The sequence below is a fragment of the Puma concolor genome, chromosome A3 (assembly GCF_028749965.1).
Source record: "Puma concolor isolate L17-30 chromosome A3, mPumCon1.1.hap2, whole genome shotgun sequence".
Lineage (NCBI taxonomy): Eukaryota > Metazoa > Chordata > Mammalia > Carnivora > Felidae > Puma > Puma concolor.
The window spans coordinates 19,521,671-19,536,542 of record NC_141669.1 but is presented as its reverse complement, the minus strand read 5'-3'; the positions used below and the strand labels follow the sequence as shown (position 1 = coordinate 19,536,542).

Sequence of the window (14,872 nt, the reverse complement as noted above, 5' to 3'; positions counted from 1 at the left end):
AGGGGTGATGTAGAGAGCTCAAAAGGATGTTAAACATGCAGTGATTGTGTTATAGGACAGGAACTCTCAGCCAGGGGAACCCACCATTTTTGGTAAGCAGGCTTGTTTTTTGGCCCAGGGGAAACATTACCTCATGCCTCAAGATTGCTCACTGCAAACCCAACTCTGAGAAATGACCCAGGTAGAAAGTGGTTAAGGGTCTTGCCTTCTTGGCCCACACAGCAGGACATATAGGATTGTGAGAGACCCATGGGGGACTGTCTTTCCCAACACCTGGTATTTTTTATTTTGAATTCTTCTAGAGAATAGTGTTTTTCAATTACGAATTCTATTAAATGGAGATATTATCAAATATCCCAGTTAATATGGAGAAACTAAGATGAATAATATAACCTTTAATTATTGATTAATGCATATAACTTCATTTTTTTTAAGTATTTATTTTAGAGAGAGAGCACAAGTGGGGGAGAGGGGCAAGGGGAGGGAAGGAGAGAGAGAGACAGAGAGAGGGAGGGAGGGAGGGAGGGAGGGAGGAACAATGTGCTAAGCAGGCTCCACAGTTAGAGTGGAGGGAGCCCAGCTCAGAGTTCAGTGCCACAACCCTGGAGTCATAACCTGAGCCAAAACCAAGAGCCGGATGCTCAACCAACTGAGCCACCCAGGTGCCCCACCTGTAACTTTTTTTGTGACTTTTTTGTTTTAAAACATCTAAGTCTTATTAATGTAATGTAAATAATTGTATATGTGTATTTCTGTGTAATTGTTTAATGACTGAAATTAAAATGATGATAAATCAGTAGCGTTATTGTTATTGCCCACTACCATAATTCAGAGACATTGGAGGAATTCCATTTACTAATGTGCTGCTTAATGTTTGTTTTTACTACCTTCAGGTGATCAAGCACGTACCTTTTTCTTACAGTCAGGCCTGCCGGCTCCTGTTTTAGCTGAAATATGGTAAAGTGTTCTTTTTTGTAGAGGAACTTAAATTTCCGGTAGTCTGATTTGGTTTTGTTTTGTTTTTGATACAGTGTTAGTAAAAAGTTGTTTTTACTTGTAGTCTGTCGTTAAGTATTCAGCTATTAGAAAAGTTAATTTTATTGACTAAATGAGAATAATTGGGATTTTGTTCTATTGGACAAATTTTTAATGTCCTTAGAATTTTTGAGGAAGGATGTATACATTGCCATTGAAAAACATTTCTTTATAATTTGGCAGACTCTCAAAATCTTCTTTCTGTTACTTTGTAGTTGTTTCATTTCTTTCATCATCTGTAAACACCAAATTAGTCCGCCCTTTTCCTGCTCTGACCTTAAACAAAATTGTTCTTTATATTATCCTAGTGTTTTGTTTTTTAATATGTTTACAATAAATATCAACTGCTACCCCATCTTTCTTTCCACTTGAAATATTCCCATGCCTGGCGGAGTACTGACACATCACAAGCTTTCAATAAATATTTGAACAAATTAATAAATTAAATTTAGAATGATTATACTATTGGATAATTTCTTTCTGTCCACACTGGTGGAATTCATCCCAAAGGTCTCATAGTTTCTCTCTATGTGGATTCTGTGTAGACTGGCAGTATTTTATAAGATGGTATCCTTGTTCAGTATTTCTTAATGTATAAGTTATTTAGTTTTGGTGGTTTTATTTGTTTATTTTTATATGTATGATTATCATTAAGTGATGATCTGTATGTGAATGCTATGTCATTGTTCATATTTTATGATCCTCAAAAATAATGGTGACCCTACATAGCATTCTGCCCACATCATGGTCCTTTTAGGGCTTTATCAGACCTGAACAAGGATGGGAAGATGGATCAGCAAGAATTCTCCATAGCGATGAAGCTCATCAAACTGAAGCTACAAGGCCAGCAGCTGCCCGTGGTCCTCCCTCCTATTATGAAACAACCTCCTATGTTCTCTCCATTAATTTCTGCCCGTTTTGGTATGCATTTATTAATTGAATTAGCTGCATTTGATAGTCAACCTTGTCCTGGACACAATAACAGAAAAGGGTTTGTTAGCAAAAACAATAATCCTTAGACTCCAAGTTAAATTTCATGTCTGAGATAAGAAATATTAAAGTCGCTGTCATAGCAGGGGTGTCCTCGTGTCCCAGTTTTCCAGGGACAGTTCTGATTTATGCCTGTTGCTCTGGCCTCAAGTCTGGCTAGTGTCCCCTTTCACAGTTCCCAGATGGATGATAAATTATATGACCTCACCCCTGGTTAGAGCTGATCTTAAATAGTGTTCTTAGTTTCCTCTGTACTCTGTATGAGTAACAGAAAAAATGTGAACAATTTTAAACTCACTTGAAATGGTTTAATTTAGAGGGTAATTTAAAACTATTCCTAAGTAGAAATTTTTCTGATTTAAATATTAATTACCCAGCTAAATTTAGGGCTAAAAGTTATGGACTTTGATTTACACTTTCATCAGAGGGAATCAGTTTTCTGTTAATTTTGATTAGATACTTTCTTTTTCTTTTTAATGTTTTTTTTTTCATTTATTTTTGAGACAGAGACAGAGCATGAGCAGGGGAGGGGCAGAGAGAGAGGGAGACACAGAATCCGAAGCAGGCTCCAGGCTCTGAGTTGTCAGCACAGAGCCCGATACAGGGCTCGAACTCACAGACCATGAGATCATGACCTGAGCTGAAGTCGGACGCTCAACCGACTGAGCCACCCAGGCGCCCCTGATTAGATAGTTTCTTATTGATTATATATGAGAAGCACTCACTGGAATAGAACATTGGATTAGGCATTTTTGTGTATCTGAAACCTGTTCTTTCATTCCAGATGTCAGATCTTAAACCACTAAATTCTTTCACTACTGTAGTGAGCTCTGGACATAAATACCAAATCATTGTGTGACTGTACTTTTATTGTGCACCTAGTTAGTAAATAAATAAAAGTCATCATTTTGTTCCTTTTAAAGAATTGTCCTTGGGGCTCCTGGGTGTCTCAGTCGGTTGAGCATCCGACTTTGGCTCAAGTCATGATCTTACAGTTCGTGGGTTGGAGCCCCGCGCCGGGCTCTGGGCTGACAGCTCAGAGCCTGGAGCCTGCTTTGGATTCTGTGTCTTCCTCTCTGCCTGTCCACTGCTCATGCTCTGTTTCTCTCTCTCAAAAATAAACATTAAAAAAAATTAAAAAGAATTGTCCTTAAATGCATGGATGTGTTACTTATAAGAAAAGTGAAATATATGGCATATTTTCTTCTTGCAAATAATGCATATGCATAAATGGCTCTCCTATAGTATCTGGTAACTAGAACATCCTTTTTTGGGGATTGGGGACATCGGGGGAATGTGTGTATGTGTATGTGTTAGTTGAGTGACTCAACAGCACTGTATTTATTATCCTTATACAAAACCCCACATCTAATCAGGTAATACAGTCTTTCTAACATTTAATTGGAAAAGGCTGCTTAGCTTTCATGATGATGCTAGAAGAGAATTTTTAACTCCTTAGTAGTCATTCCCTTAGTTCACACAGGTCAGAATATTGATATCGAAAGCAGTATCTCCCTCACTGCTAGGTCACCAAGCTGCTTTAGTGAACTTTTTAACAAGAAGCCTAGTTTGTCTCTATAAACATGGGTCTGCTCACTGTACTGTAAACTTGTTTTCTGGCATGTGCTTTTATAGTTGATTACGAGCACTGGAAAATGTGTTCTGTTTTGTCTTTAGGAATGGGAAGCATGCCCAATCTGTCCATTCCTCACTCATTGCCTCCAGTTGCACCTATGGCAACCCCCTTACCCTCTGCGACTTCAGGGACCACCCTTCCTCCCTTAATGATGCCTGCTCCCCTAGTGCCTTCTGTTAGCACATCGTCACTACCAAATGGAACCGCTGGCCTCATTCAGCCGTTATCCATTCCTTATTCTTCTTCAAGTAAGTACTTACTATCTAGTGAGTCAGAAACTGTTAAAGAAAGAAACCGTTACGTTTTTGTCCCAATAAATACAGATTTCCTTCATAGTTTGTGATACCGTTTTGTGTGAACCTTTTTCATTTCTTCTTTTTTCTTTTTAGCATTGCCTCATACGTCATCTTACAGTCTCATGATGGGAGGACTCGGCGGTGCTAGTTTACAGAAAGCCCAGTCTCTGATTGATTTAGGATCTAGTAGGTATGAAGGCTTAAAACCTCCAGCTTTTTATGCTTCCAATAAAGAGTAGCTCTGAGCTTATCCAGGTTTTCCATTAGAATGGCCAAATGTAAAATGCTTAAGGTAAATTTACTACTTCTAACTCACATAAAATAAGGTTTTATTTTTAAAATTGTTAAATGTTTGGGGCGCCTGGGTGGCTCAGTCGGTTAAGCGTGCGACTTCACCTTAGGTCATGATCTCACAGTTTGTGAGTTCGAGCCCTGCATCGGGCTGTGTGCTGACAGTTCAGAGCCTGGAGCCTGCTTCAGATTCTGTGTCTCCTTCTATCTCTGCCCCTCCCCCACTTGTGCTTTGTCTCTCTCTCTGTCTCTCAGAAATAAATAAATGTAAAAACAAAAAAAATAAAATTGTTAAATGTTCAAAAAAAATGTTCCATGTAAACTAAAAATGTTCTGTATTTTCTTTTTTTTTTAATTTTTTTTTAATGTATTTATTTATTTTTGAGACAGAGAAAGACAGAGCATGAGCAGGGGAGGGGCAGAGAGAGAGGGAGACACAGAATCCGAAGTAGGCTCCAGGCTTTGAGCTGTCAGCACAGAGCCTGACACGGGGCTCGAACTCACGGACCGTGAGATCATGACCCGAGCTGAAGTCGGACACTTAACCGACTGAGCCACCCAGGCGCCCCTGCTGTATTTTCAATTGTCAAGTTTTTCCCCCAAATTACATATTTTTCCTTTAAAAAAAAAAATATATATATATATATGTTTCTTAAAAAGTCTCATAACCATGGTGTATTATTAATTTTTTTCTTGAGCAAATTCTACTGATTGAGTAGCTTTTAAATTTTAGAAAGCACAAAAGCTTCAGTGTTTATTCATCACCCCTTATATAAATCATAATAGTACTCCTTAAGGCAGTGTACCAAGAGTGTTAGCTTTAACTCAGAAGAGGAGGATTGGTATCCTAGCTTAGACTCCCAATGGATGTGTGTGACCTTCACTGAGCCATAGTTTGCCTGTCAAACAGGTGGGGACAGTAAAACCTTCTGAGTTTGTTAGGAGGATTAGAAATTGTCTTTGTTAAGGCCTTAGCACCATACAGGGCCTGGCACATAATAGGTTCTTGGTCGTTCTGTAATTCATATGGTATTTGCTTTCCTAAGAATGAGGTTAAATTTCTTAAATTTTTAAAATATCAAAAGCAATTACTATTGTACCATAGAAGGTGTGATTCTTAATGTCTCTGTCTTGTAAAGTTTGTGTGTATTTTTTTTAGTAACATAAAATTTTTTAATAAATTTTGTTGTAGCTCAACTTCCTCAACTGCTTCACTCTCTGGAAACTCGCCCAAGACTGGGACCTTAGAGTGGGCGGTTCCTCAGCCTTCAAGGTTAAAATATCGGCAAAAATTTAATAGTCTTGACAAAAGCATGAGTGGATATCTCTCAGGTAGGTGGCATACAGTGTTTCAGAATGTGAGAGTTAAGGTTTTTTTATATGAATTCCTACTGAAGAACTCTTATTTGAATTTGTACTTTGTAACTCACCTAAAATTTTAGCATCCAAAAAATTTAGCAGGCATTTGATAAATACAGATACCTTAAGTTGTGTGAGAGCTCAAAGATGGATACAGCTTGATCAGTTTCTTCAAAGTTCTTACAGTCAAGTTGAGCACACAGGTGTACACCCAACTTTTTGGAAGAAAGACCTCTCTCTTGAGAAGATGAAGCCTCATCCTCCAGTGCAGTGAAAGGAGACCCTCATGTGACAGGGAAGAGTGTGTGGCACTTAGCTTCATCTTATTTTCCCTGTGGGTCCCCTCCTTACTTGGGTCTTTCTCTGCTTGCCCTTACTGAAACCTCCCGGGAGCATTGTCTACCCTTTCGTGTTCCAACCCAGATGCTTCCATAAGAATTGCCCTTAGGTCCCTATAGAACATTTGAGTCCATGCTAGAACATTATCAGAACTTTTCCAATTAAGAGTAGTGAAGGGGATATAAACAGGGTGAAAGGCAAGTAGAGTTCCTACCTCCTAACTTTCCCCCTCTCTCTTCACTCAGCAACTAATCTACAGTTTAGGTGGAATAATAAAATAAGTATTTTAAAATAATAGAGCTCTAAAGTGCTAGGGAACATAGAATGGGAGATACTAATACTTAAAGAGATCAGATAAGACATAGGAAGGGAGCATTTAAGCTCCATCATGAAGAGTTAGGGTTTGGACAAATAGAGATTGAAGGTGGGAACATTTTGAGGGTGACAGAGAAGAAATCCCAAGAGCTAAAAGTACATGGCATATTTAGACAATTTGAAAAGTAGTCTATGGAATAGGAGTATGAGGTCTCTGTGCAGTAGGGCAAGGGAGCAAGAAGGCTTTGAAATTGATGGGACAAGCAAAAATGTACAATATTTTCTTTAAAGATACATTACTAGGGACATGTGGGTGGCTCAGTCAGTTAGGTGTCCGACTTCGGCTCAGGTCGTGATCTCATGGTTCGTGAGTTTGAGCCCTTCATTGAGCGCTCTCCTGTTAGCACAGAGCCCGCTTTAGATCCTCTGTTGTGCCCCGCCCCGGCCCTTCCTCTCTCCCCCTCCCTCTCTCCCTCTCTCTGTCTCTGTCTAAATAAATAAATAAATAAATACATACATACATACATACATACATACATACATAAATAGTTTCTTTTTTCAAATTAATAAAAGTGGAGTAAAAAGACATACAAAAATGTTCATGGCAGCTTCATTTAAAACATCCAGAAAAGAAACAGCCTAAGTATCTATCAACAGGAGAATGGATAAATAAATCGTGGTATATTTCTGTAACAGAACACAGCAAAATAATGTATTGAATGAAGGAAGCCTGGCCCAAAGGATCCATACTATTTAATCCATTTATATGAAGCTGAAGAACTGGAAACGTAACTGATGGTGATCGAAATCAGAATATCATAGTTTCTCTGTTGGGAAGGGGCCATGCACAAACCTCCTGAGGTGCTGAAAACTTACAATTAGTACATTTTCTGTATGTACTAAAAACATTATAAACAGAGATGGAATTTGAAGGTCCGTGGGGAGCTGCTGTAAAGAATGAGTCCCTACTGTTATTTACTTGTATATGCCACACTGTATGAAGGTTGTGTATTAGGTTTTCAGAGAATGTTACTGTTCTGAGACCTATGAGGGTAAAGTTATATATTCATAGTTAAGGGAAGGATTTAAAAAAAAGAATAGTTGTTTCTGGTGTCCTGTAACAGCAGAAGCCCAAGTATATGAGGATGGGGCTGACTTAGACTTACATGATGTGCTTTGTTCAATGAGTGTAGCCTGTGGTGATCTATTTTTCTTCCTCTTGTTCTTCCTCTTCTCTCCCCGCTAAACTCTCATGATTTATTTAAATGAATCCATTGACTCATAGTTTCTGAATCACATAATTTCTGGGCACTCTCTGATGCACTGGAATACACAGAGGAGGAAGACACAGTCCATGTCTTTGAAGAGTCCATAGTATATAGGTCGTCACATAATCATAGTATTTGATTAGTGGTTTGAAAGTGCTGTGATTAATATAGATGAGAAAGTGACTAACACTGAAGATACGAGAGGGAGAGTTTCACAGAAGAGATGACATCTGAGCTGGATCTTCGAGGATGAGTAGATCACCACATAGAGAATGAGGGACTAACATTCTAGGCACAGGAAATAGGATATCCAAAGGATTGGTAGACCAACTTGAAGGCAGGGCACCTTCAAGTGAGCTTTTCTTAGTGAAGTACTCTGCTAGCTCTCTGTAACACTTTGTATTATTCACACTTCGCACACATTTAAGCCTTCCACCAGTATGCTTTTAACCAATTACATTCCTTCTCTTTTTCCTCCTGTTTGCTCTGTTGCCTAATGCTAAGGGATCTACTTTCAGTTTTCTTTGTCCAAGAGCTGAAACATTAGTCATTAGGCCTTTTTTCTAGGTTTGCAATAGCCTTCCATTTCTCTTTATTAGAAGAATTCTCCTTTTAATGCAAAAACTTCCTCAAATCTTACTTCCTATGTGAAATCTACTAAGGAGTAATTAGTTGGATGAGGCCATGAGCTATTTCCAGTGGTTTTCCTTATGTGATTTTTATTAAATGACCAGGTTTTTTTAAGAGAGTGAAAAACATTTTAAAGTTACGTAATATAACATCCAATTGCATGTTATAATTTATGGTGTATTTGTGTTTGTTCCGGACAGTATATGTCGCTTTGATTACCAAGACCTCATGTTCAAAGCTCAGTGAAACATTGGGTTAGCAGCATTCATGCTGGCTCTGTGGTGGGACCTGTTGCGGAGGAATTGGAGGATATACTGTCTTCTGTGCAGAGTTATTTGGGTGGGCCTCAACTCAGGTTGAACCCTGAATAGGGCCTGACTCTTCCAGTACTCAGGGCTCAGTCAGTCACCTGGGAATGGGAGGTGTGACACCTGCCTAAGTGACTAGCTGACCTTCCCTAGAGACGCCATGTGATTTTATCCATGGTCAGAAAGCCACAGAGTTGCCCACCAGGAGTGAATACTCCTGTGAATCAGACGAGGACTTTGTGTTCTGAATAGATGCCTGAGATTCCTGTCTGACTATTATCCTGACATGAAAATGCAGATCAGGAAACCTATTACGTATTTTTGAACATTGAGGCAGGGAAAAGAAGTTGGAACAGCTTACTACATATAGTAAGCATTCAGTGAATGCTAACTGCTATTACTCTCAGACCCTATCCCATAAGTCCTTACTGCACTTTAGAGTAGTTTGGATTACAACTTTATTCATTACTTTAGCAAATATTAAGCATTTATGTACCTGGCACTGGGTATAATATGTTAGTGAATAAAGCAATGAAGGTTTTGGTCTCTGTAGAACTTAGCATGATAGTGGAAACAGACAATAAACAGGTAACCAGGAAGATAAATGTTACATTACAGTTTGTCACATGAGCTCTGAAGGAAACCAGCAGAAGTATATTGGGTGATAGGGTGGACAGAGAAGGCCTTTCTGAGAAGGTGACATTAAGTTGGGACTTACAAGGTGAGAAGGACCCAGACATGCAGTGATGTTAAATTGTAGAACTTGACGTTGGATATAGGTGTACGTGAGAGGGAGGGATCAAGGGTGACTTTCTGGTTTCTGGCTTGAGCCACTGGATGGGCAGTGATGCCACCCAGAGAGAAGGGCAGACTGAGGTAGAATGGTTGGGGTGATGGTTAGGAAGAGGGGTGTGAATGGGGATTGAGAGAGTTATTTTGTATGTATTTGGTTTGAGATACCTGTGAAATACTTAGGTAGGTTTTTCAGTTGGGTATAGAAGTCTAAACCTAGAGGAGAGGTTTGGGCTGGGATGTACATTTGCGAATCATCAGCTTTTAGGTGCTATTAAAAGTCACAGAAAGTTCACAGATGTGAAAACACACAGAGAACAGAGTGCCCAGGACAGAGCCTTGGGGAATGCCAGCATTTACAGGTTATTTGGAAGAGGAAAGATCAGAGAGAGAAGAGAAAATCTGAAGACACTAAAAAAGCTGTGCTTGGGGCTGCATGGGGAGCACGAGGAAGGCGGAGAGCTTGGCCTCCAGTACTTTCTGTGCCAGCCCTTGGTCCTTCATGTTGGTCAGTGGCATGGACTGTTATTTTCTAAAAGGACTGGGGGAGCACTTGACTTATTAATTCTAGAGTTAAATTCCTTGGGGCAAGGGTTGTGCTTTGATTGGTGCTGAATGCTCAGTACCTGCATGTGGTAAAAGCTTTCCAATGTTAAAAGTTCCCAGGGTGGCAGCAGTGTGATTTTGTAGATACAGCTATTTAGGTTTTCATAACTTTAAAGAGACTAAAGAATTTCCTTTCTTTCTTTTCTTTTTTTGTTTTTATGGTTTCCTTGTTCAATCAGGTTTTCAAGCTAGAAATGCCCTTCTTCAGTCAAATCTTTCTCAAACTCAGCTAGCTACTATTTGGTGAGTTTGTCAAGATTTTCAACTATACATCCACTATGGTAAGAAAGATCCTGTTTCTGAAAAAGTTTGTGACTCAGAGATGTTCCATAAGAGCAGCCATTTGAAGATCAATGCAACATTGAAAGCCAGTAAAATTATACAAAATGTTATTCTTGAAAATTTGGTATTAATTATTTTGCAGGTAAAATTAGTTTGCTTTTTCACAATGGTGTCTGCGGAGAGTTTGAGAATATCTCATTTTTAATTTAGAGATAACTGATTTGATAGGTGAATTATCCATGAAACAAGATAAGCCACATTTTCAGAAGGAACGTTTCCTTTTCTGTTTCAAAGTTTCTCCCCTCTCTTGTACAATAGGACAATTAAGGGTAAAAATAAGCTCACTTTTCCATATATATTTACATTTCCCTAAAGTATGTTAATCCAGCTGTTTCATTTTTCTTGTTTTAAAAATAGAATATTGAACTCTTTTAAAAATACTTTAAATAGACTTTGTTTCTAAGCTGGGAACATTCACATTTGCTTTAGGACCCTTGCTGACATTGATGGCGACGGACAGCTGAAAGCTGAAGAGTTCATCCTTGCAATGCATCTCACTGACATGGCCAAAGCTGGACAGCCCTTGCCACTGACGTTGCCTCCTGAACTTGTCCCTCCATCTTTCAGGTGGGCGCCTCTGGAGGGAAGAGGCATGGTTTTGATCCCTGGGGACAGACATGATTACTACATAGTGATTTCCTGAGGCCTCTGCTCTAGTTTAGGGGGAAGTTAAACATTTACACTGCCATTTGATTTTGGTATTTAATGAGTTATGCCACGAAGGAGTAGAAGTAGGTGTGTTTCCACCATACTATAGATAAGGAAACTGATGACTTAGATTAAAAACAAAACTTGCTCACCAACCGCAATCAGCTGAACTGTGGTGGCAATCCAGATCTCTCTCTTTCTCAGTCCGTATCCTGCTGTACATGGTTACTACAGACCATATTGCACTCTTTTTTTTTTTTTTTTTAATTTTTTTTTTCAACGTTTTTTTATTTATTTATGGGACAGACAGAGACAGAGCATGAACGGGGGAGGGGCAGAGAGAGAGGGAGACACAGAATCTGAAACAGGCTCCAGGCTCCGAGCCATCAGCCCAGAGCCTGACGTGGGGCTCGAACTCACGGACCGTGAGATTGTGACCTGGCTGAAGTCGGACGCTTAACCGACTGCGCCACCCAGGCGCCCCCCATATTGCACTCTTAATGTCTCTGATGCTGTATTCTGAATGTTAAATGGCTCTAGTCATTTGGTAGTATAACTGTATATATAGTCTGGTCTAGAGTTCCCAGACTGCTAAGTATGTTTGTTTGCTTTTCCTAGAGGAGGAAAGCAAATTGATTCCATTAATGGAACTCTGCCTTCATATCAGAAAATTCAAGAAGAGGAACCTCAGAAAAAATTACCAGGTAACATCGAGTGTCTAAGTTGTATATTTATAGTGGGTTCTCTTAAATTTTACCTTGAGATGTAAATGAGTATCTAGAATTTTTGCATTCTTTCTCTGTCTTTAAATGTTTATTTATTTTGAGAGAGAGCAAGCACAGGGGAGGGGCAGAGAGAGGGGGAGACACAGAATCCGAAGCAGGCTCCAGGCTCTGAGCTGTCAGCACGGAGCCCGACACGGGACTCCAACTCAGGAACCGCGAGGTCATGATCTGAGCCGAAGTCAGACACCCAACTGACTAAGCCACCCAGGCGCCCCTAGAATTTTTACATTCTTAATATTTTATATACCATAAGAGAAAACTATTTGATGAATGGGTTGGATTTTGAAGCAAAAAATTAAGATAGTCAAAAATGAGAAGAAGTGTATTTAGGAAGAAAGTATGCACATTTGGCAAGAGTTTGTGTATTTGATATCCTACTTAAAATGTTTCTCTCACTTTAGGAAAAATCACTGTAGCAGGTGATGTGATAAAATCTTAAGCTCTAAAGAACAGTTTAAATATTGGTTGAAGAAGTACATATGTAGATGTTAAATATATCAAATAAATATATAGCCATCTAGCTTTGTCCTTGAAGAAAATGCTAAGAAAAAAGTTGGAAAATGGTTTTATTGGCAAGGATATTAAAATTATTTTTTCTCTCTCAGATGAATTCATACTTAGACATTTGTTTTCCAAAAATGAATACTCTTAGACAAAAGTAAATATTTTATTATTTATATTTGAGGTAAAATTATCCTTAAGAGAAGTTATCCACAGAGTAACAGCACTCAGATGATCACGAGGCAAGAGTGTGTTGAAATTGGAGTCCACATTGTTGGGCTCTTCATGTGAGAGTGTTTGCTGTCTACCTTATTTAGTTACTTTCGAGGACAAGCGGAAGGCCAACTACGAGCGAGGGAACGTGGAACTGGAGAAGCGGCGCCAAGCCCTGATGGAGCAGCAGCAGAGGGAGGCAGAGCGAAAAGCCCAGAAAGAAAAGGAAGAGTGGGAGCGAAAACAGAGAGAATTACAGGAGCAAGAATGGAAGAAACAACTTGAATTAGAAAAACGCTTGGAGAAGCAGAGGGAATTGGAGAGACAGCGGGAGGAAGAAAGGAGAAAAGAGATAGAAAGACGAGAGGTTATTTTTAAGTTATTTTATTGCCTAAGAAAATGATTGTATTTGATAAGTGGATACATCTTACTTGATTTTAAAAAAAAAATGTCTGTTTTTGTTGTGCCTTTTTCTCTGCCTCATTCATTCTTACCTATTCTCCAATTCTGAACCGTCCTCCCCTTGTGGACTGGAAGAGGGCCCTTGCTTGTAAAGAGTTTTCAGGGCCAGTAACTGGTAGAAAAGGTGGTATTTCTGTAGGTCAAGAAGGATTTGCATCTCAAAGAAGGATTGATTGCAAAGCTGAGTTGAGTGAAGAGCTGAGGTTAGTGAGCCAGAGGAAGGGGTCTGTCCAGGTAGGTCACTGAACAAAAGTAAGCTTAGGATCCAGAGTGAGAGGCCACAGAACTGGTGCAGCAGAAGGCTGAGACTGGGGAGTTTGAAGGTCTGGAGGAGAAGCACGAGGGTGGGCTTGCGCAGGTCCTTGGGATAAATGGTGCCGTGTGGCATCCCTAAGAGGACTGGCTTTGTTTCAAGGGGCTTAGGATGGAGCACAGTAAATCATAGTGATACTGAAGTAATATCAGTAGAAGGGTTTTTCTTCCCTGATACCAGACTACAGGTGCGATTATTGCTATTAACGTTTATGTTTATGAAATTGTCCTTTGGTTTAAACGAAAAGTAACTAGAAACAAAGAGATGGTCCCAGGAAACAATCAAAAAGTCTGATGGGTGATGTCGCTTTTGTGGAAGTCTGTAGGTTAGGCCCACTGGTAAAACTGGGTTTGCCCAGGTACCCTTAGGCCCTGAAGCCCACTAAGTGCTAAACGCTGCCTCGCCTTTATCTTTTTTATCCCAGCGGTTTTTGAATGATGAAAAATTGTTAATTTAAAAGTCAAACTTAAGTCATTATTTTCAGGCAGCAAAACAGGAACTTGAAAGACAACGTCGTTTAGAATGGGAGAGGATTCGTCGCCAGGAGCTTCTCAATCAAAGGAATAGAGAACAGGAAGAAATTGTCAGGTTAAACTCTAAAAAGAAGAGTCTTCATCTCGAGTTGGAAGCACTGGTATGGCTGAAGTTTAAGTGAAATTTCCCTGAATGATGCTAGAGTTACTTGTTGAAAAACGCCATTGTTTTTTAAACCTACCTCATGAATATATTAGGTGTTCACGTGATTATATCATCACGTTTTCATGTGTGCTTGACAGTCTGGATGGTATAGTGTACTGAAACAGGATAGTGACTCAGAATGCTGGGAGTTACACTGTGGTCTCAGTTCAGAAGCTGACAAACCACGCATTCCTGGGCAAGACCTTTGCCTTCTCTGTGCTTCACTTTCCCCTTCTATAAAACAAAAGGCTGCACTAGTTCAGTAATTTTCACTTTCCAAATTGCTGTCTGGAAGACCCCACTCCAGTGGGGTGACCAGCAGTGGGAGAGGGGAGGCTAAGGCACTCCCCAGTGCTTCCCACCGTTCACAGCAGAGAAGCTCCACACTTACCTGCTTTGCTTTTATTGGAGCTTTATCTGAGATTTGCTTGGAAAAAGGGTTCTACTGCTTTTTAAAAAGACAGAAATGATTTGAAATTCCTGATCTAAATGATCTCTTAGGATTCCTTCCAGTTCCGTAGGACTGTGTGGTTCTTACCACTATGCTTACCAATGTTTACACATCAGATATCAGAGGGTCCAGTTGTTTAAAAGACTTTGTTGCAAATGAAAGGTAGGAAGGTATAAAGGGTGTTGGGAAAGTATACTTTTCTACTACGACCCTAGAATCCATAAGCCTGACCTGATGGTATAATAGGATTTTGCAAAAATGGTTGTGTAGCCTTGTTATAGAGCCAAGTATAGATCTTGTTTAGTTGGAGTCTCACATTTTATTTGGTTGATGACTTGAAATTAAAATTTTTAAAAATAGCAATATTTGTAATCATAAAGGTACTTCAAATGGATAGGAAAGTATATCACAATTATTGATCCTGCCATAGTACTACAAAACTGTCCTAAAAAACATTAACTTCTTTGTGTAGCTACTTGGGTATCTGTCTCAACTATTATTTTGACTCTATATTTTTCTTTAAAAATATAATGGGAGCCAGGGGTGCCTGGGTGGCTCAGTCGGTTAAGCGTCCGACTTTGGCTCAGGTCATGATCTCATGGTTCATGGGTTCA

At 39.5% G+C, this 14,872-nt stretch overlaps 1 protein-coding gene across 2 annotated transcripts in view; it reads left to right on the top strand.

The window, feature by feature from the left end:
* Positions 1–14,872, top strand: part of ITSN2 (intersectin 2) — a 148,119-nt gene that overhangs the window by 43,790 nt on the left and 89,457 nt on the right. For both annotated transcript variants that reach the window (XM_086700127.1, XM_025927237.2), the window contains 10 exons: positions 894–957; positions 1,793–1,956; positions 3,703–3,909; positions 4,051–4,147; positions 5,441–5,580; positions 10,045–10,108; positions 10,637–10,774; positions 11,474–11,559; positions 12,459–12,721; positions 13,614–13,763. In XM_086700127.1, the coding sequence (XP_086556253.1) occupies positions 894–957; positions 1,793–1,956; positions 3,703–3,909; positions 4,051–4,147; positions 5,441–5,580; positions 10,045–10,108; positions 10,637–10,774; positions 11,474–11,559; positions 12,459–12,721; positions 13,614–13,763 (1,373 nt within the window). The remainder of the gene's footprint in view (positions 1–893; positions 958–1,792; positions 1,957–3,702; positions 3,910–4,050; positions 4,148–5,440; positions 5,581–10,044; positions 10,109–10,636; positions 10,775–11,473; positions 11,560–12,458; positions 12,722–13,613; positions 13,764–14,872) is intronic.